This window comes from Perca fluviatilis, chromosome 18, assembly GCF_010015445.1.
Source record: "Perca fluviatilis chromosome 18, GENO_Pfluv_1.0, whole genome shotgun sequence".
NCBI lineage: Eukaryota > Metazoa > Chordata > Actinopteri > Perciformes > Percidae > Perca > Perca fluviatilis.
Genome location: NC_053129.1, coordinates 8263244 through 8284320, shown reverse-complemented (window position 1 = coordinate 8284320; position 21077 = coordinate 8263244). Strand labels below are relative to the sequence as shown.

Sequence of the window (21077 nt, the reverse complement as noted above, 5' to 3'; positions counted from 1 at the left end):
ATAACACTTGCCTGCTGGCTTCTGCTCTCTGCTGTTGTTGTTGTTGTTGTTGTTGTTGTTGTTGCTGCTGCCGGCAGTTAGACGAGTGCTTAGGGACGTCTACAAATTACAACACCGAAACGAGATTTAATTTAGATTTAATTCTAAAAGCGAATAAATATTTATTAATTTAATGATTAAATAAAGTAAGTCTCCAAACTTACCTCAATTATAACTTGTCTCCTGCTAGTTATACTACAGCACTTACTTAAAAAAAAAAACCTGAACACAATCTCTTTAAGAGCATATACACAGGTCTATTCCATGCTTTCTTTTGAACCCAAACTGATTGTCAGTAGTAAGGACATACATTTCTAGCTTGGTTAGCAGTATTCTCTCCAGTACTTTAGACAAGACACTGGCTAATGCAATAGGTCGATAATTGTCAATACCGTTTAACTTACCAGCCTCGTCTTTAAGCACAGGCACTAACATTACAGACATAATAGCATTTGGCAAGACACCATGAACCAGACAACCATTAAAGCACATGGAAAGCAAAGAGCAGAGCTTATGGCTGGCATATTTTAGATGTTCTGCAGTAATGCGGTCCATACCTCTGGCTTTGTGGTTATCCAACATATTAATGGCATCATAAATATCTGCTGCCCTAACTATTATATCTTCTGAGAGATCAATAAGTTCATGATTGATTCTAACTGGGTTAATTAACACAATTAAAAAGGTCACGGTAGTGCTCACGCCAAAGCTCAGCTATTTTTTTCTGGGCTACTAACGCCTTCAATGTCAGCCGGTAAAGGTGTTTTATTGTTATTCATTACTTTGACCTCTTGCCAGAAGTCAGTAAGGTTGTTGTTCTGTAGCTTTCTGGCAAGCGAGTCCGCTCTCATTGGGTTTTCATTTTTCTTAATAAAACGGAGTGCATGCTTAACTGTAGCGTTGGTCCGTTTTTTTTTCCATATCCAGCAATACCCCATGTCTAGGCCTACCTGCCTCTGACCAGAGTCTAAAGGCCTCTTTTGCCTCAGCATACTGCTCAGCCACAAACTCGTTCCACCCAGGTCTGATGTTGAGTACCTTACATTTACTTTTACAAAAGGGTTCACTAGAAGCATTGAGACATTTCACGATACCATCATACATGGCACAGAGATTTTCAGCATGTTGCACGTCCTTACAATTCATATCTGAGCACATTAGGGTATCATGAGGCAGTGCAATATTATTTAAAAGACTTTCCGTTCACAGTGAGTATCCAGCCACCACCTCTTTGCTCAGTGTTGACCAGTCCAGTTTACATGAGGAAGCAGCATTATTATTTCTAACAGGGGGACATTCTCAACATTTAACAGTACAGCAATAGGTGTATGATCAGTAGGGGTGGGAATCACCAGAGGCCTCACGATACGATATCATCCCGATACTTATGCCACGATACGACATTATTGCGATTTTAAACATATTGCAATATTTTGCGATATATTGCAATGTATTACCTTTTTTCCAACTTCAGATTTTCCCCAATTTCAAATGATGTCCCGAAAAAACATCTGTTTTATCTAAAAAGATACATTTCAATATTTGGTCACCTCACTTCAATTTTATTGCTGCAAAATGGGATTGTCAAGCAGACAAACTGACCAACACATATGTCATAAAAGATCGATACTTGGCATCTGTGTATCGATACAGTATTGCCACGAAAAATATCGCGATACTATGCTGTATCGATTTTTTTCCCCTACCCCTAATGATCAGAGGTGGCAAGTTCATAACAAATCTCCACATTTAACGGTGAGGCATGAGCAACAGCTGTGTTCACAATATGGTCTAACCAAGATGTTGTTTGCAACGCTTCACCTACGTTAGTAGGTAAAACTTGTCAGGCAACAGAGCCTTACTCGATATAATTAATTTAGACTCATTACAAAACTGCTGGAGGTGTGCTGCAAATAAAGATTTGCTACCCGTCATGTCAGCATTAAAATCACCCATGACATAGACACAAGATGAGCTGTTGTCCTTTATGAATGACTGAATAAAAGCTAACCTGTTCAGAGATTCGTCCTCACGCTCATATGATTCATACAGTGCATAAACATTTAAAACGGTAAATTTCTTTCGATTACAATTACAGTCTCTAGCCCTATGGCCCAGTCAACATGTAGACGCACCACCTTCACCATTGAGTCATATTTGATGGTCCACAGTATAGCTACACCACCAGTGGACTCTCAAACCCCATGGAAGTTCTGGTGTAAAGAGTTCAACTTATCCAGATCTTGTCTCCCCAACCAGGTTTCTTGCAGGCACAAATGTCACATTCGTCCAGCGGTGTGTCCACAACCAGACGTCTTGATCTATCGGTAGCAGTGGGTCCTACTCGCAAACCGCGAGTATAGTCACAGCGTGTACAAATCAGGTCACATGAGACACAGCCATCTTCTAACCGTATACATACTGAGAACTATATTCTCAGAAGGTAAAGCACTGCTACTTGGGTGGAGTGATTTTATAAAGAAGTACTTGACTTGTTTTTCCAGTGCAGTTCTGTAACCATTAAGGTTTAACTTTTAAGGCCCTATTTTAACAATCTAAGTGCCTGGCGCAGGTGCGTTTAGGCCGTGTACGAATCCACTTGCTAGCTTAACGGCGGAAAAAAGGGTCCGTGCGCCGGGCCCAAAAGGGTTGTACTTAGCGTCTTAATTAATCACAGGTGTGTTTTGGGCGTTACATGCAATAAACCAATCAGAGTGTCATCTCACATTCCCTTTAAAAGCCAGGTGCGTTTGTACCTTGGCGTGCCGCTATTATGATGGTGGATTTGCTGAGCAGGAAGTTGAGTTTCAGGAGAAGAAACTGATCTGTTTACGCGTGAAGTGAAAGCGTGCGAGCAGATCGTATGTGGCACGAGCACTATGCCACCAAAACTCCACGAGGTGAAGCAGGCACTGAAATAACAATGAAATGCTGCGTTATTGACTTTAGACCAGGTTTTTTGTTGGTCAATGACGCGATCCCTTTCAGCTGCCTCAAGATAGCAATACGCCAAGAATGCACCTGAACACAACTCCCTGTAAGACCAGCACGCCCATGGGCCTAAGTACGATGCCTAGTTTGTTGTTCTTTCTCTCATCCCTCGGTCTTGGGATTTCTGTATTTGAGATAAAAGATGTCAGTCACTCTGACCTATTTTTCATCCCCCTCCCCTCTTGCACCCAGAAGCCGAAGAAGCCACCTCCACCATCAAAAAGCATAGGTAAGTAACACTTTACACCCTCCACCTCATTAAATCCTATCCACTCAGTGGTACGTGTGAGGAAATGGTGCTACTTTATGGGTCTGGCAGTGGAACACACTGGTTCTCCAACAAAAGCTCACTTAATGTTGAATACATTTACCGTATACTGCCTATGAATATGCAGAGGCGCATTGATAGGATCTGTAGTTGTAATATCTGATTACGTGTTGGTTGCAGTCACAGCACATTGTCATAGTAACAGATTATGTTTTCACTCAACCTTTTAACATTCGGTTCCGGGATTAGTAAATCATCCAGGCATAATGAATAGGTTTTCTGTCTATAGACTGGTTTACAAATGTGAGATGTTGATGGGCTAATTCCTGACTTTGTCTTAGTTTTGGAATATCACAACAGAGACTGCCATAGAACAGAGAAAGACTATATAAATGAGAAAATGAGCTGGATATTAGAAGCAGTTTAAAAAACAAATGCTGTCATACTTTGAAAGTGGAGTGGTGATCCCACAAGATCCTGACAGCCGTTATGATGATTGGAAATATTTAAGATGTTCTGTTGAAAGAAGCAAACGTTCTATTTTTTGTTGTTGCATGCGAATTGTGGGACAGTTGCCTTTTTAAACTACATAGCCAAGTAATACTAAATAGGGTTTCTGCATGGTTCGCCATGTTAAATTTCCGCCACATAGAATGCAATTTTATTTGCCAAAGTATAAAAGTATGATGCAAAACCAGTAGAGACCATATGATCTAGAATCCTTTATTATGTCACATCCTTTCAGTACTTCCCAGCCGTATATGACAATAATTTCCAATGATTTGGTTCATACGTGTGGAACCTCCCGATGGTCCAATTGGGTACAAAAACATTTTTATAACTTACTAACATGCTATCCACAGGCTAGAAATCTAGCTGTGTAGGACAATTTCTCTCATTTCCCTGACCCAGTGGTCCCAATCCCTGGTCCAGGGACCTGTATTAAGCCGTGGAACATCTGCTACTGGACCATAAAATACAAATCATAATTCTATAACTTATTTATTATTGTGGTACTGATTTGTTTAACTAAAGTAGGTCATTAGTACTTGAGGTGTGGTTATTTAAATTTTTTGTATATATTTTTTTTCTCCAAAGGGCGCTGTGAACACACCACAGGGCTCCTTTCTTCATAAACAGTTTTGTTTATTTGAAGATGATTTTTTTGGGCTTTTCCACCTTTTATTGAATAGGACAGCTAGGTGAGAAAGGGGAGAGAGAGGGGGAAGACATGCAGGAAATCGTCACAGGTCTGATTTGAACCCTGGAGCTCTGCGTCGAGGCATAAACCTCCAACTATATGTGCGCCTGCTCCACCCGCTGATCCAACCCGTCCACATAAACCATTTTATTTTGATCAGCCACAGGGGAGTGCCCATCAACCGGTCAAACAAGGCAGAACAGCCACAGCGGGATCAGACAACTATGTTAGAGGACTGCATTGGGATTGGGATCCTGCGGGACCCATCAAAAATCTCACGGGAGCGGGCGGTTTTAACAGGGGCTGCGGCTGGGAGCCGGCGGTCCAAAAATAGACCGCGGGTCCCAGGATTTAAGGCCACTGCCCCTGATCAGTGCTGTAACCAACTTTTAGGTTCAACAAAACAGCAACGCACACAGTGCATCCACTTAAAGACCATTCAAATGCTTTATTAACACTCCTCTACTCTCACTTCTTTCCCGGGGCTCTGTGCCCCGCCCCTTTCTCCTACTGCGACCTGAGGGATCCAATCAACAGGGACTTTAACATGAAATCTGTTAGAGTGCGTTATAAGACAGGGAAAGGAAACAAAATAAAACAACCTGAGCAAAGAAAACCACAGCCAACAACATGTTCTAAAATAAGTGAAATTAAATAAAGTAATACAATGTCACTTTGCCCTTATATTGCACTAGAATAACTAATTATTGCACTTGAATGTAATTATGCACAAGAACGTAATTTCGCTACTTATTACCGACAGATATGTATACATATTTATTAATACTACACAGTAAAATTACTAGTTTCCCTGAAGGAGGGGAAAAGACACGAAATCAATGGGCAATCTATTGACAGTCAGTCTTATGTTTGCGGTGCGGGCGGGACCCAACACGCAAGCTGCGGGAACGGGCAGGAGCAGAATACACACACTGGGGGAGCGGGCGGTAATGGTCAGAAAGGATTTAACCTTTTTTTTTTTTTTTTTTTTTTGCTTTTTCCAACGTCTTGTCCTGTTAAATTTTTCTTCTACACATTTTCAGAGCTTATTTCTACGTCCCATATTTTCTGATATAAAACAAAAATTGAAAACAGGTCAATTTGACCCGAAGACAACACAAGGGTTAAAAAAAACAGTCCCGTGCAGGTCTCTAAACTAGGCTTCTCACTTTTCTAGCTAGTGTGGCCATAGCTTACTTTTTAACATTAGCTATTTGACCTACTGAAGCACGGATAGTTTACGTACGCTTAGTCGTATCTTTAAGTGAGAGAACATTGCATTGAAATTGAATTAAAATGACTGGGTCAGCTTCAACTGTGGTCACTGGGTTTTTAAATAGTACAGTAAACACATAAATACAATTCACACAAAGGACTAAACTCTAAAATGTAGACTTGTTGTAGTTCAACTCAATACATGAAAGGGTTTTCAAGGAAACCCCTGTTCCAGATTGACAACACTGTTTCTCTTAATGTGTTTTTCTAGTTTTTCTTTCACCAAACATGAAAGTCAAACGCAGGTTGGTTTCAAGGTGCTTCGGTGTCACTGTCGGCACCAAGATCTACAGTTTGCAAAGTGCACACTTGCATCGTTGTTTTCCTGTCTGCACAGGAAGTAACCGCGTTTGCTTTCATGACCTTGTACCACTACATTGTGTTGCAGTTTGCAGTCGGTTTCTGAGACATCAGTGAATGTGTCCGTGACTTGACTTCCTGTCTGTGTTGAGATTCTTTTTAAGTGTATATGTCTCGCGCAGTCAAAACCACAAATAAGTGCATACAGCTATACATGCACAGTACAGTGTGTGCCAGATAGAGATCTATATTAAATCTATGTGTATGTTACTTTGTCTCCCAATGCCTGGTAGAGTGCGGTGTGAGTGTGTGTATGCTTGTGTCAAGCGAGCAGTAGTTTTCTTTGTGTGCTTGCACTTGTGAAAGTGTGTGTGTGTGTTAGTTCCTTGTCATTGTCTGGTGAGTCTTGAATCAGACGGATCAGACAGACAAGGTGACGTTCTGTGGACCATGTTTCGTTTTTCAGCTCCCAAGCCGGAGGTTCCCAGTGCCGACAAGAAGCCGGTTCCCATCATGCCAGAGTACAAAGGTAGGACCCCCTTTATCTTTCCTCACATGCTTCTCTACCGTCATCCTCTCGTTTCATCCTCTCACTTCCTCACTTTGTTTACACATTTTGCACCAAACATCCGAAAGCTGCCTTTTTGACGCCTTTTCCAAATTCGGAAAACTATTCCTCATGCACTGTGCGCTGTGTCGCCACTAACTCGTCTCTTGACCTGGGAAGGAAAGCACAAATTAACATTTATTTCTAAAGTAAGCTCACAAGCAGCATAGAAGCTCCACACAAGGTCAAGTCAACTTTGTCAATCCTGTATGTGCCAGATATCCAGAGGAATTGAAAATGTGTTTCTCTTTGACCCACGGTGCAATAAGTGAAAATAAATATTCACAAAATATTTACAGTACAATAATAAACTCCAAATAGTGCAAAGAGTCCAACTTAGGATTGAAACTGCTGTTAGAATTAAAAGCATTGCAATGTTGCTCACTGGATTTCAGAGTGTATGCTACTTATAATAACTTATGGGATAATAACTTATTGTTTGTTTGTTGTTTGTGTTGTATTGTCAACACATTCAAAATCAGTATAGACAAAACTGATCTATGAAATCAATGTAGGCATCACCAATCCCAAAACTAGGGAGGAAAATTCAATTAGAGTAAAATGAATATGTTATTAATAGATAGGAATGAACAGATTTCCTCTTGTTTAAACTTCTGTGGTCGTTGTGGGATTGCAGGATGCATTGAGTTATGTAATCACATCACATGACGAGCTCTGTCAAGTCATTCTTGGCAAGGAGAAAAGATTGTTAGTTTCTGTCTTACTGTGCCGCACACAGGATGCTGTGTGTGCGTGTTTCGCCTACACTGCTGTGTCGATGTCGCTTTTTTGCACCTCGCGAGAATTTCAGATCTGAGTGTGTCATTGGAATTTAGTTTAGCCATATAGTTTTTAAAATCATTATTTAAAAAACAAAACAGTTATGAAATGGTGATGGGTAAAATAAATGTAGATTTTGTCAGTCAGAACTGGCACAACATCTAAACAAACATTTAATTATTGTTTTCCTGGAGAAACAGTAATTCTATGATGATTATGAAACACAAATTGAATTACACAATAGAGAGAAGCATGACTATAAACCGTGTGGCTGTAACAAACTTGAAAACTATGAAAAGCAGTTTTGGGTCGTCTTTCCACTTTTCCAACCTTTCCATAATGTTGTCAGACACTTAGAATATTAATCTGAGCCTGTCAGTGGTAAAACGAGCACTTTTGTGAAGGTAAATACAAGCTGGACAATTGCCCTATTAACTTACATTGTAGCATATTTCGCCGCTGCCGGTTACAGTGTTCACGCTTAATACTGGACCAATGTCAAAGATTCAGTCACTCAGACACAAAAACATAGAAAAATAGCGTCCTGGTTGAAAAAAACAGTAGTTACCCATTAACAGTGCATTAGACCTTCCTGTGGTTCCACAAACTGAATAGTATAGTGTGTATAGTAGTATAAACTGTGCAACTAGAAATATATAGACAGCAATCATCAACCCCCCCCCCCATGAGACAAAGCAAGGGGGGTAGGGGAGAGACCACATCCACACTAAACCGGTTAAGTCTGAAAACAGTCTCACAGTTATGGTGCATTCTTTTTGTCCACCGAAGTCGTTTTACGAGTTGTTTTCCGAGTTACGACCGGAAGTTGCAAAGAAACGGCCCGAATTGTATTCACACTTCGTCAAGTCGTCTGAACTCAGAGGACCCCGAGCTCACTTTCAAAGATGGCTACCGTGCGTTATACGTAGTAAACATTGTGGCTATCTACAATTTTAAGCACTTTTGTCTTTGTTGTAACCAAATGAAGAGAAGTTAAAGTGCGCGTGGTATACTGCTACCTATAGGCATGTCGCTACAGTCTTATTAGGAGTTAAATACCGCCTGATTAGTTATTTTGTAGCTTGTGCAGCTGAAATTGGCTAGAGACGCTCGGTTGCTATATGACAACAATGGCTTTAAGCCGAGTCTTGAGCAGAAAGCACAGCAGTAGCCTAACGTTAATCAAAACGTAATTTTCATGTATCAAACTGTGAAATATATGTGTGTAATATGTCAATAACTGGGTGAATAGAATCCTAAATGTTACTAAAAATGTTACAAAAATCCATCTTTTCTCCGACTCGTAGTATTGTGTGACAAAAAGAACACAACAACCCCGCGGTTATTCGTTTTTCGACACGGATGTGACGTCACGCTCGAGCTACTAGTCGCGATTACAAGACAAAAAGAACGCACCATTAGGATGTTAGGAAGCTCTGCTGCCTCTAATTTTCTCATTTTAAATGTCAATATATATATCACACTATACAGCCATTGTCTGCATTTTTGTGTATTTGTAGACATGTTTTATCGTGGTAAACAGGAGGAAGTCACGAAACCACGATCAAATCTTTATTTTATACTAGAGCTAGACCGATAAAACCTGATATTAGCATTTTGCAGATACGTCGGTGTCTGCGTATATGTTGCTGATAAGTAAAAAAGAAATTGCAGTATAGAAATGCCAAACTAGGTTTGAGTTTATTTATCGCTGACAAGTTGATTTGTACACTGTAAATGTCCCGCTCAGTATGTATCTCAGTCACAGTTATTCAGAAAAATAAATCTAAGAGATCCCTATCCTTGTTTGTTTATAGCATGTGTTTTGTTCAAAAAAACAATTCTATCTAGCCAATACATAGTTATCAGATATCGTCTCACAACTGTAACTGAGAATATGTAAATGGAAACGACAAGTTTGGCTGCAGTTATGGCAATTTTCTATTACATGGTGCCAGCTCGACTCGCCTCGAGTCTACTCGCCTTTTTTGGTTTTCCATTACAAAAAAACAGGTACTTTTTTTAGCATCTCCTCCGTCGAGGTTCCAAGCGAGCTGAGGCGATACCAAAAGGTGACGTGAAAACCTGCAGACTACTGATCGGTCAGAGAGAATCGTCACTAATCACTGCGTCATCATTTCTAGTGACAGACGGGGGGTGTCCTGAACAAACCCGCCATTTTTAAATAGTTTTCTTGCTGCCTCCAGTTTCTTTTGTGACAAAATGTGTCTTCTGGCTGTGGCAACAGCCACCTGCCGAGAGTCAAAAACACACCTTCGACGTTCTCTGTGTGTGTGTGTCGCGGTAGGTCACGGCAGTTTCCTGTGGCGTCGCTATGACGACCAGCCACGCTCGACTCAGGCATGAGGCGGTACTAAATCTGCAATGGAAAATAGAGGACGGGGCACCGCGGTCGAGCCGAGTAGAGTCGAGCAGGTACCATGTAATGGAAAAACGCCATTAGTCTCGCATTGCCAGACCTTCCTCCACAGTGCTGTGGAGGAAAGTCTGGCTAGTCCACACAGCATTCCAGGATGGGAGAAAAACGTGCTCTGGTTTATTGGCATTTCTTTGAACCAATCACAATTGTCTTGGGCGTTGCTAAGCGACGGACGGAGCCATAGTTCCACTGCAAAATAGCCTCTGGAAGGAACTTGTTTTGGTGGAACGTGTACGTTCAAAAGTTGTTTTAGTCGTGCAATCCCAAACTGGCAGTTTGATTTTCTGTGTACTGAATTGTTTACCTAAAGTAAACAAAAAGTAGGGGCGCCTGTGGCCCAGTGTTAGAGTGGTCGCCTGTCAATCGGAAGGTTGGTGGTTCGATCCCTGGCCCTGCAGTCCCATGTGGAAGTGTCCTTGAGCAAGACACTGAACCCTGAGTTGCCCCCGATGCTGCACTTTGGAGTGTAAATGTGTGTGAATGTTTATCTGATGTGCACCTTGTTCAGCAGCCTCGGCCACAACGTATGAATGTGTGTGTGAATGGTTCCTGTACTATGTAAAAGTGCTTTGAGTAGTCGTTAAGACTAGAAAAGCACTATATAAATACAGTCCATTTACATTTAAACTTTTTTGACTTTTATGAACATTGTGTATTTCTTTTAAATATTAGTTTTTCTAAAATTATACTTAGAACAAATCCCAATATATCGCCTTACGCACAGTATCGAAATATATTGCAATATATTGAATCGTGATACGTATCGTATCGCCAGATTCTTGCCGATACATAGCCCTACATAGCCCTATTAGTATATAGTGTGCGATAAATTCTCCTTTTCAAGTTTCTTAACCACATATAAACAGTGGTTACAGATTTATCTGCCAAGGTTAGAAAATTAGAAAGAGAGGTTGTAATGGAAACATGTCATAGGATAGACAAGACAGAAGTCCCTTTCACATAGCCTGACAAAGTCGATAACTGACAGAAACGATGCATGCAATACAGTAGTCCACTTTCTCTTCCACTCGCTCTATCCCTTCTTACACACACACACACACACACACACACAAATGCATACACCAGCGGGCGCTGCGGCGCCACAGCCATCTCTGTCCTTTTCTCTACTAACAATTGTGCTACTATAATGCATAAAGTTGGCGCCCTGTGGGTCCGGTAGTTATATTTTTCCCGGTTTGATTCACGATGCTGACTGGTTCACACACACTAGACAACCGGCGCTGTTGTATTACATGTCACGTCTCTTTTGCTCCCAAAATGCTGTGTGAAATCACACCCTGGGGCGGCATTCTGCTGCCTTTGCTTGGTTTTCTGTGAATAAAGCCGGCAGACCTTCATTGCAGCTGTTTCGGAATCTCTGTGTGAAAGGGGCTACATTATAGTAACCGAGAGAGAGAGGGGGGGAGGGAGATCAGAAGAGTGTTGAATGCTTAATGACATTTCTGTCTCGTCCTGTTGCACAACTGCACTTTTATGAGCGTAATATCCAGGAAAATCATTATGTTAATTTCACTGCACTCTAGGCCAGGTATGTCCTATGTGTCCACATTACACTGACATCATTCTGTTTCATCATGAACTAATGTCTCTGTTTAGTTAACAGCATTAGAAATCCCACTCTTTCTGTGCTCTGGTACAGTGGGTCATAATGATAAAGAGCCCCTATTATATTTTTTTCAGCGTCATATTTGTACTCTTGGGGTCTACTTGAATAGTTTTACATGCTTTGATGTTAAAAACAACAACAAAAGAAATAATTTAAAACACTAAAAGATGGGGAAAAAATCCCATAAAGCATATTAGGGGCTCTTTCAATTTGTCCTAGATTACCAATTTCAAAAAAACATGAAACAGAACTGACTGTTGACTTGAAGTACAGCTGTGGATACACTTTATCAGCAGACAAGCTTGTTGAACATCAGTTTGTCCTGGTCGTTTCAGCTCTGCACAAAAACAAATTGACTTTTTGTGACTCAGACTTAAAATAATTTACCTCCGTTTATGTGTATGTAATTTGCAGGAAGGTGAAATAATTTAGTCAGATGCAGTGTTCTCCTGGAGACTGTCCAGGATACAGTGGTATTTCTATTATATATGTGTACAATATCTCCTCTCTGGCACTTTGTTTCTCAATTATCATTCACAATTTCATCAAAATGGGGTCCAACTTCCATTTTCCAACTCTCCTCTCACCTCAACTCTTCTGTCCATGTTTCAGTTGACAAACCGACCCCAGATCACAAACCATCCAAGCCTGCAGCGCCTTTGGTCCCGCCTAAGAAGCCGGTCCCCCCTCCTGGGAAAGGCAGGCCAGGTAGCATCCCACCAAAGAGGCCAGACAAGCCTCTTGCTCCCTCGCCAAGCCTCAAGTAAGTCTATTATGTGTCTATTCAATCTCTCAGTCTGGCATTTGTTCATCCAGCCTCTTTGTCCATCTATCTGAATGCCATTGACCTTTTATACTATGAACTCTAGTGCTGTCCATACAGCACCAGTGTAAGTCCTGTCCTGTCTTGTATATGCATGTCAACAGCCACATTAGGTAGTGCCACATCATTACTGTGGACAGAACCTCGGCAAATCGTTTTTTTGTGTGGAAAAAATACATTTTGGAATATTGGATTGTATGAGATCAGCAATCGACTAGTGTTGACTTTTATGCCTTTCTGTCACATCTACTGCAGTCAAATTCGCTGTGTTCCCTCAGAAGGAATAACTGCACATGGCTAAGCACTTGTAATGGCATTTCTAACATGTTTAGAGGCTAAAAACACGTTTAAAACTTGCCCTGTGTAAGCCTGTTGGGTGCACAATCTAGCAGGAGGATAACTCGGTGTAGGCAGCACCGATTGTTTTCGTTTTTCTCGCTACTGACAGTACTCCTAATTTACAAACAACAGAGCTACGTGTTGAAATCGTCCGGAATTGTCCTTTAACGTTAGATTTCAGCATTTTAACAGTGTTTAATCCAGCTACTAGCTAACGTTAGGCTAACGTTACCTCCTGCCAGATATAATGGTAACTAGCGAGCAAGTTGCAGTGATGTTTCTGTTACTTCTAACGTCCGTTTTGGAGAATTTTCAGAGAGGAGCACAAGCATTTAAGTAGCACCGAAATGAGGCACCTATTCGGTCCAGTAGATATTGGTCGTTAAGGCACCGGTGCTGTATTAGCACCAGGTCTCTGTGCCCAACCCTACATGGCGGCTCTGCTATTCTCTTAAAGAGATACGCTTAAACAACACAGACACCAGTGCACACGTATATAAACTGCAGGCCACTTCCACTATGGCGAAAGCTACCCTACAGAAGCATAAATCCTCTTTAGCCTGTGTGAAACAGACAAATTTGCAAGCTCATGTTTAATTTCTTCTGGCAGATCCGTCTGGTCCCCCTCCCATTCAGACGGATCTACAGCTGGCCAGAACCTGGTCAGACCAATCACAACCGTTTATCTCGTATGGGACGGGTTTCAAACAATGACTTGTGGAGCCTTTGGGCGTTACGCAAAATACGTGAATACGGCATTTTTGGCATGCGCACCCTCGCTCCAGGGACAATGCAGCGAGCGTAACCCATCTTAGTAAAGAGGAGCGCCGTTTTGGCAAAAACAACCTAAATGGCGGCAGCTGAAGTGTAACTTTATGTTGTAGGACTATTTTAAAATTCTGATGGCAAAAACAGAAACACTTGCTCGCAGACATGTTGATGCAACACAATCAGAGCTCATCTGTGCACGCTGTCGTCAGTTTACATTTGTCCGTCTCTCAGTGCTACATTACGTTTTGCTGCTCTGATTGGTTGCCGGTCTTTTCAATTGTGTCCAGAGGCATTTTAGTCACCAGCCATTGATAACGCCCCTTGGAAATAGAAAATGAACCGAGAGGTTCCAGAATAACTCTCATTTGCAATTTGATCTTGCAATGTCAAGCCAGAAGAGTCCAGTCATTTCATGTCGTCTCTTGTCTATCTTTTCCATGTTTCCCTCTTATTTTCAGGCACAATGGAGAGGTGCCTTCCACACGACCAAAGTTAGACTTTGAGCCATCATTGCCCCCCAAACCCAAAACTCTGTCTGGGGACTGGGCGGAGAAGTCTTCGGATGTGGGTATGTACATGTACAGTATTGCCTACAGACTATGTCAAACTATAATCAAAGTCCTGACTAATGGGATTATTACTTTTGCTTGACTTCTGTCAAAATCTTGAAATGAAATTGAACACAAGTCTGCCTCTGCAGTTGCATGTTTGACTTTGTTTGCATGCTTCATCTAAATACTGCTACAACTACTACAACTGTATTACTGCTACTCATGTTGTAACATGCTACTAAACGGTATTGTTTATTACACTTTCTTTGGAAATTGGGGTTTGTGGTGTCTGGAAAATATCAGTCCAGTCAGGTTCATACATTAGTTGATTATCTTTATTCAGTAGGGGTGGGAGAAAAATGATTATCCCTAGTATTAACCTTGCAGCTGGGGCTAAAACTGTAGTATTTATCATCACCTTGCAGTCTCTTCTCTGCTCTGTGTTGGGGCTGAGCTTCACATACAAGCATACACATACACACACACCCTCACTCACACCCACGTATAATTCAATTTGGCAAATTCTGACACGTGGACACACATACACACACTCACACACAAGGCGGTGTGCCTTTCATCTGCTTGTAGCCTACTCGGCTTGTGCTGCTAAGCCCGTGCATTAAAACGGTTGAAATGGGTGTCAGCAGCAGCAACAACAACAACATCCACCGTGTATTGAGGAAGTTAATCAGCTGATTGATGGGCAATACAGTTACGATGTAGTTGCGATACAGTTTGAAAGGGTAATCATCAATGGGGAAACGCCAACACTGACGTCATCAGGGGCGGTGAAGTGTCCTTGGGCAAGATACTGAACCCTGAGTTGACCCGATGCTGCACATTGGAGTCTAAATGTGTGTGAATGTTTATCTGATGAGCAGGTGGCACCTTGTACGGCAGCCTCGACCACAGTGTATGAATGTGTGTGAATGGTGAATGGTTCCTGTACTATGTAAAAGCACTTTGAGTAGTTGTTAAGACTAGAAAAGCGCTATATAAATACAGTCCATTTACATTTACTTATTCCGACCAATGGTAGACCTTCACCACTCATGTCACAGAGCGACAGAAGTACAGCGTTTTGACATTGTAGGGCTGGCCCAGTGGACCACAGTCCAGCAAAAAAAAGTAGCACACATCTCTTTCTTTATTTTCTTGTTCGGTCACACAGTGACCCTCATATTGTATTTCAGTGGTGGAAGAGCATTAAATGGTGACAACAACAAGAATCGGAACCAAGTTGCAAGAAATTCAAAAAATCCCTCCAACCCTATTATAGAGGCATTCATTTCCTTTTTCCGTTTAATTTTATGGATACAAAGATCTGCTTGTATACCAAGTTGGTTTATATATTAATTTAAAATTGCCACAAAATGTACAAAATCAACTTGGTAAAAGTACCATGAGTTAATCCAACCCAGAGTCCTCCTGTATAATGGAATACTATACTGTTAAAAGGTATTTCTAAGTAACCTTTCCTACCAAGAGTTCCCTAACCTGAACATCAGCCTTTAAAACATTGTCAGTCAACAGTTTGCAGCTGTCAGGTTTTGAAAATTGTAGCCGTCAATGTGAGTTTGGGAAAATTGATCAGTACATTATATGCAAATGTGCCTTTAATAAAATGGTGAAAGACGTGAGGAAGCACAGAGCTCAACAGTGACACGCCCCCTTTTCGAACAGCTCTGGTTCCGAAAGTGTTTTTCCCCGTTCAATATGCGTTGGTGTTTCATTAAATGCTTATATAAAGAGTGTTGAGGCCTGGAACAAAGCCAACCGACTCCCCTACGGATGCATATGTAATGTGAAGCGATGTTGCACGATGCCCACTAGCCCAAAAAAATCATCCCCCCCCCCTTTACAATTGTTGGGAAGAAGCGGTTGTCAAATGGTAACCAATTTTTTTATCCATTTGGTCTAATAATATTTATCTGTACAGAAACTATCATAGACTTCAATGGTAGAAGCACGCTCTAGCTGTTGGAGGGTTTGCGGGTGTGGTATATCTTTCCATGGTAACGGCGAGTTGGACAATTCAGAGACGTCGCTGTTACGCTTAGGATTGTGGGTAGTGACGTACTTCTCCATAACATCGCGAAAAAAAAACATGACTTTCTTAAAACAACGTTGATTTCATACAGACTTCTAGCTTCTACAGGAGCAGAAACTTTGGTTTCACAACCTCAGAGCTCGTGGATAGTCTACCTTGGATGATTTAGCCATTATTGCTAATAATCAAAATCTGTATGGAGAATATGAATGGCAGAGCTCAGTGTAAGTCAGAGAGAAAAATTTCAAAAAGACAGGAGGTGGTGGGAAAACTTTGAGCAGGAACAGACGTAATTGGAAATATGAAATAGTTTAAAGGTTGATGTTCTGAGAGTGGAAGAGAAGCGTTTAAGTGATAGAGACGGAGACACAAAGGAGGCAGAAAGATCAAGAAAAAAATCTGAGATGGATTTGACAGCTGACCTTCAGGTTTTTCACTGTTCTCTGTGTGTGACTGATTTTAAAGGTGATAAAGAGCTGCTAAAACTCCACATTTCTCACAAGGACACCGATCGACACACATTTCCATGGAACATGAACATTCAATCTTTCATGCAATCACAGGCAATGCTTTTTAACTTTAGCATTTGACCACTGTAGCTGCAAAGTGTTGTTACACCACAGTTGCAAAAGCTTTTCAGCGTTGCGTAACAAAGGTGTGAATGACTCCTTATTTCCTCTGTTTAAGTTTGATGTGTTCATATGCACATACTCATAAACAAATGTTATGTTACGTTACCATATATTTGCATTTAAATGCATACCATCCATCCACCTATTCCTAAATTTCCCTGTTTTAGTATAGGTATATTTTTTCAAAGTTTTGATAAGACATGTACCTGTTTTCTGATTTGCTCACATTTAAACTTTCTTTTGATGCAAACTCAACACTTCCTCCAAGTTTACTCGGTTGCCCTGAATTTCTTTATAAATTCAAATCACTTGTACCTTCTACTTTGCCCTTTCTTCAATCACTGGTATGCTACGGTTCACCGTTAACACTGACTGAACAGCTTGTGTGTGAAAGCTACCTAATGCTGCAAAAAAGCTAAAAACCTACTGTATGCCAGATGTTGGCTATGCTTGATGATAACCCACTTGATCATAAGTGAAGGGATGTCTGCACTATATGTGTGCAGATCCTTCCAGATACTTCCAAAGGGGTCATGAGCTCCACAGGAGCAACTAATAAGGAGAGATCTCTACATTGTATAACTCTTCCCCTTCTACAGAAGGGAAGAAACTGCCATTTGCTAGCAAAAACACACACAAAAAAAATATGGCTTAATAGTGATACATAAAGCCTGTTAGGAAGTACATGTTGTTAACTGAGCATTTTGGTCTGTATACGTATCCATGGAGAACACAAAGGTCTGCCCTAGATGTGATTACACTCTTTATAACTCTGTGGGTGTGTTGTGTGTTAAACGGTTTATTTTCTGCTGCTGATATCATTAGCCCAGAGATCTTCAACAGGGGGTCCGGGACCCCTAGGGGGTCCTCAGAGTTAGTGCAGGGGGTCCGCCAACTTATGTACAAAAAAAAAATATATATTTCTTTGAAAAGAAATTATTTCAAAAATGTAAATGAGGCTGAAAATATGTATTAATATGAATGAAACATTTTAATAGCAAAGATGAGTTGGCCTATTTGTGAAAAATATGATTTACACATTGAAGATAAGCTTAGGTAACTATGGTAGCCATACAGTCAAGCTTGCCTTCCAGATGGATGTTTAATATTAAAACATGATGCATAAATAATATCCATTTCATTTCATCCATTCTGCGCAGTTTAATATGCATCTAAATTGTATACAGTACATGTGGTAGGGGGTCCCTACACGTTGAAGACCCCTGCATTAGCTGACAGGAAAAAAAAATAAAATAACTGTGCCCAAGCTGTTAACTTGCATTTAAATTTAATGAAATTAAATTTGCAGTTAACCCTTTAATGTAATGCAAGGAAAACTCGCATTACTCCAATTAGCCGACCACTCTGTATCTCATTCTGTCCTGACAAACCCTTCAATCTCAGATGACATCCTAATGCTCATGATTAAAGCAAGATTAGTGTTTCCCAACCAGGTACAATCTGTCAACATGGCAGATTCATCAAAGTAGGAACCCTACTACATATTACACCCAACTCAACAGTAGAAACAGTTGCACACATACTAAACGGATGCTACAATTATAAAGGACTGTATGTGGCCAGAAATGGCCATCTGGTTGATGTGGTTGCAAAGGACTTGCAAAAGATAAACTATGGACGTGATAACAAGATTTACAAGCACAGCACTGTAAATGTCAACTGGTTCCATCATAACACATCTGACAGTGACTACTTCAAAAACATTCCAAACACTCCTGACATTGTAAATGTAAATGAGGCTATGAAATCTGTATGTATGTTTGAGGTAGGCTGCTGTTTCGATTTGTATATGGACACATGCTACTATTCCAAACTATTGAAATATCAACCACTGGTAGATCTCATTCACCAACTTGGATACAACTGTGGACTAATAACTGGTATTTTGAAGTTTAGGCCATGTCCATAAGACTGTGGTCAGGGGCAAAATTTTGGAAAGACCTGTAAAAGTATGTGAGACATTTAGATCTGTCACCTTGTCAATACTCTTCCCTAGAGTATTTGGATTTTGTTTCTTCTCTTGCGATGCCTTTCAGTTCCAAGTGTGTGTGTGTGTGTGTGTGTGTGTGTGTGTGTGTGTGTGTGTGTGTGTGTGTGTGTGTGTGTGTGTGTGTGTGTGTGTGTGTGTGTGTGTGTGTGTGTGTGTGTGTGTGTGTGTGTGTGTGTGTGTGCGCGCCCAAGCTTATCAGCTTGCATTCAAATTGAATGAAATTAAATTGGCAGTTGATCCTTTAATGTTCCCTTAGTCACGGCTGAAATATTCCACTGTTAATTTTTCTTCCTTATCTTTCCTATCTATTCTCAACAGATCTGATGAGTTTTGATGAGTTGTCGTCTACCTCGGAGAAGCTCTCTCACCCCACTGCTAACAGACCAAAGATGCCTGGCAGGAGGCTACCCGCCCAGTTTGGTGGAGCACAATCGGTGAGCGTACACATGCACTGTTGGGATATTTAGAATAAGCAAAATAGGGGACATTGTCTTTCTAATTTGCGTTTTACTGCCGATTTATTTTCATTGTGACGGACAAGATGTCATGTCACATTGCTGTTGCAGGTGGAGAGTCACATTCAGATGTCACAAGTGATTTCAACATACTGTATTTGAAATAGGGTTGGGGGTTCTGATAACTTTTATTTTAGATCTGGCTCCGGAAGACAAAAATCCCCAGATTCATTAAGCTCAGGCACTAACAAATCTTTTAACAAACCCTTTTTTCCCCTTTCCTTCCTCTTTTCTTATTTGCAAGCAAGGCATGAAGTTAACTCACTGTGGCAGGTGGATTTTTAAATCCACCTGCCACAGTGGCTTTTTACCAGCCACTTTTTTTTTTGCCTCATAAAGGTGAAAAACAGGACTTGCTGTGTCTCTATGATCCTGTCCTGTCCAATTCATGGTAGCCTACTCATGGACATTGCGCCGTCATCACGTGCTGCAGTAGGGGGGCCAGCCTTGATAATACTGCATAGGGGTCCGGTGTTGGCTCGTAAGAGATGACTGACAAAATCAGGAGTAGCCTATGCGCACCACAACAACAACAAAACACTGGTGAATGTGGACCATAACACATAATATGGATAATAATTAGTACTATTAATTAATTATTTTTCTATTTTCTAGAAATCTTACCAAAAAGGCTCAGGATGATGATGTTAGTATAATATGAAAACGGCTGGTGGATTTAAGGCACAAAATAATAATTTATTGAATGAATCAAATATGAACATATGTGTCAGTGGCTTGTTGATCTTTACATTGTTAGTTAATTTCCTATCCTGGGCTGGGACTCACATTCACTGTGTGTGTGTGTGTGTGTGTGTGTGTGTGTGTGTGTGTGTGTGTGTGTGTGTGTGTGTTGTGTGTGTGTGTGTGTGTGTGTGTGTGTGTGTGTGTGTGTGTGTGTGTGTGTGTGTGTGTGTGTGTGTGTGTGTGTGTGTGTGTGTGTGTGTGTGTCGCGGGGGAAACGGAGCAACAGCCCCGCCCGCTGCAGACAGCTAACAAGATTGAAACAGCAGCAACTTTAGAGTGAAAAATCGTTACAGCGTCCATTGATGTTACAATTTATCCATGTTGGCAGGACAGTCTTTCGCTGTACATTTTGTTGGAAATGTGAGATGTTCCAGTCACACACACATCTCGTCTTCATAACAGAAACAAGGAAATGAATTGTACCCGTTCTCACTCCCGCTTGGTCAGTGGCTGCACGTGGGACTGCTGGGATTGTGTTAGTAATGAAAATGCGATAGGGGGCCCCAGCTGTCAATCAATGTCTTCCAGTGATGCGGGCCCCTGATTGGACCAGGCCCGTAAGCAACCGCGTACCCTGCTTACCGATAGTTACGCATCTGAATCACTCAATTCTCATTGGCTACCCGCCAAAGTGGCAGGTAGATTGACAGGGTTACCCGCCAATTGCCACTCGCATTTGGCGTGTGGGCGGGTGTTAATTTCATGCCCTGTTTGCAAGTAGCAATGTAGAAAACATTTCAGTAACGTTAGGTTGCTTTTAATCATAACTTAATTATAACTGAGCTGGTGATGACCGTTGCTTTCGCCAGTTAAAATGACACGCATCACTTGCCTCAAATTGTTCAGCTGTAGCTTATCACCGTTAATTCTGTAACGTCTAAAATGACAATTTTGGCTGGTGTCTGTCCGCCATGCTGGCGTCTATGCTTTATATTTTGGTGAGGGTTAGACACCACTCTACAAATGTGAGTGCATTGTGTCTTTTTGATGTTCAACAAATGATGTAGCTGCGTAGTAATCGCAGTTCAGAAGAATCTCTGGATCAAAGTTGTATCCACATCGATGCAAATTTAAAGCTAATGAACAAAATAGTTGTGCATATTGATCTCTAAT

At 41.1% G+C, this 21077-nt stretch overlaps 1 protein-coding gene across 3 annotated transcripts in view; it reads left to right on the top strand.

Annotated features, from left to right (window-relative positions):
- Positions 1–21077, top strand: part of LOC120546734 (CD2-associated protein) — an 89032-nt gene that overhangs the window by 56427 nt on the left and 11528 nt on the right. For 2 of the 3 annotated variants that reach the window (XM_039781889.1, XM_039781892.1), the window contains 5 exons: positions 3223–3259; positions 6541–6603; positions 12141–12291; positions 13920–14029; positions 19024–19139. In XM_039781889.1, coding sequence (XP_039637823.1) covers positions 3223–3259; positions 6541–6603; positions 12141–12291; positions 13920–14029; positions 19024–19139 — 477 coding nt within the window. The remainder of the gene's footprint in view (positions 1–3222; positions 3260–6540; positions 6604–12140; positions 12292–13919; positions 14030–19023; positions 19140–21077) is intronic. The other variant, XM_039781890.1, reaches the window with a different exon arrangement.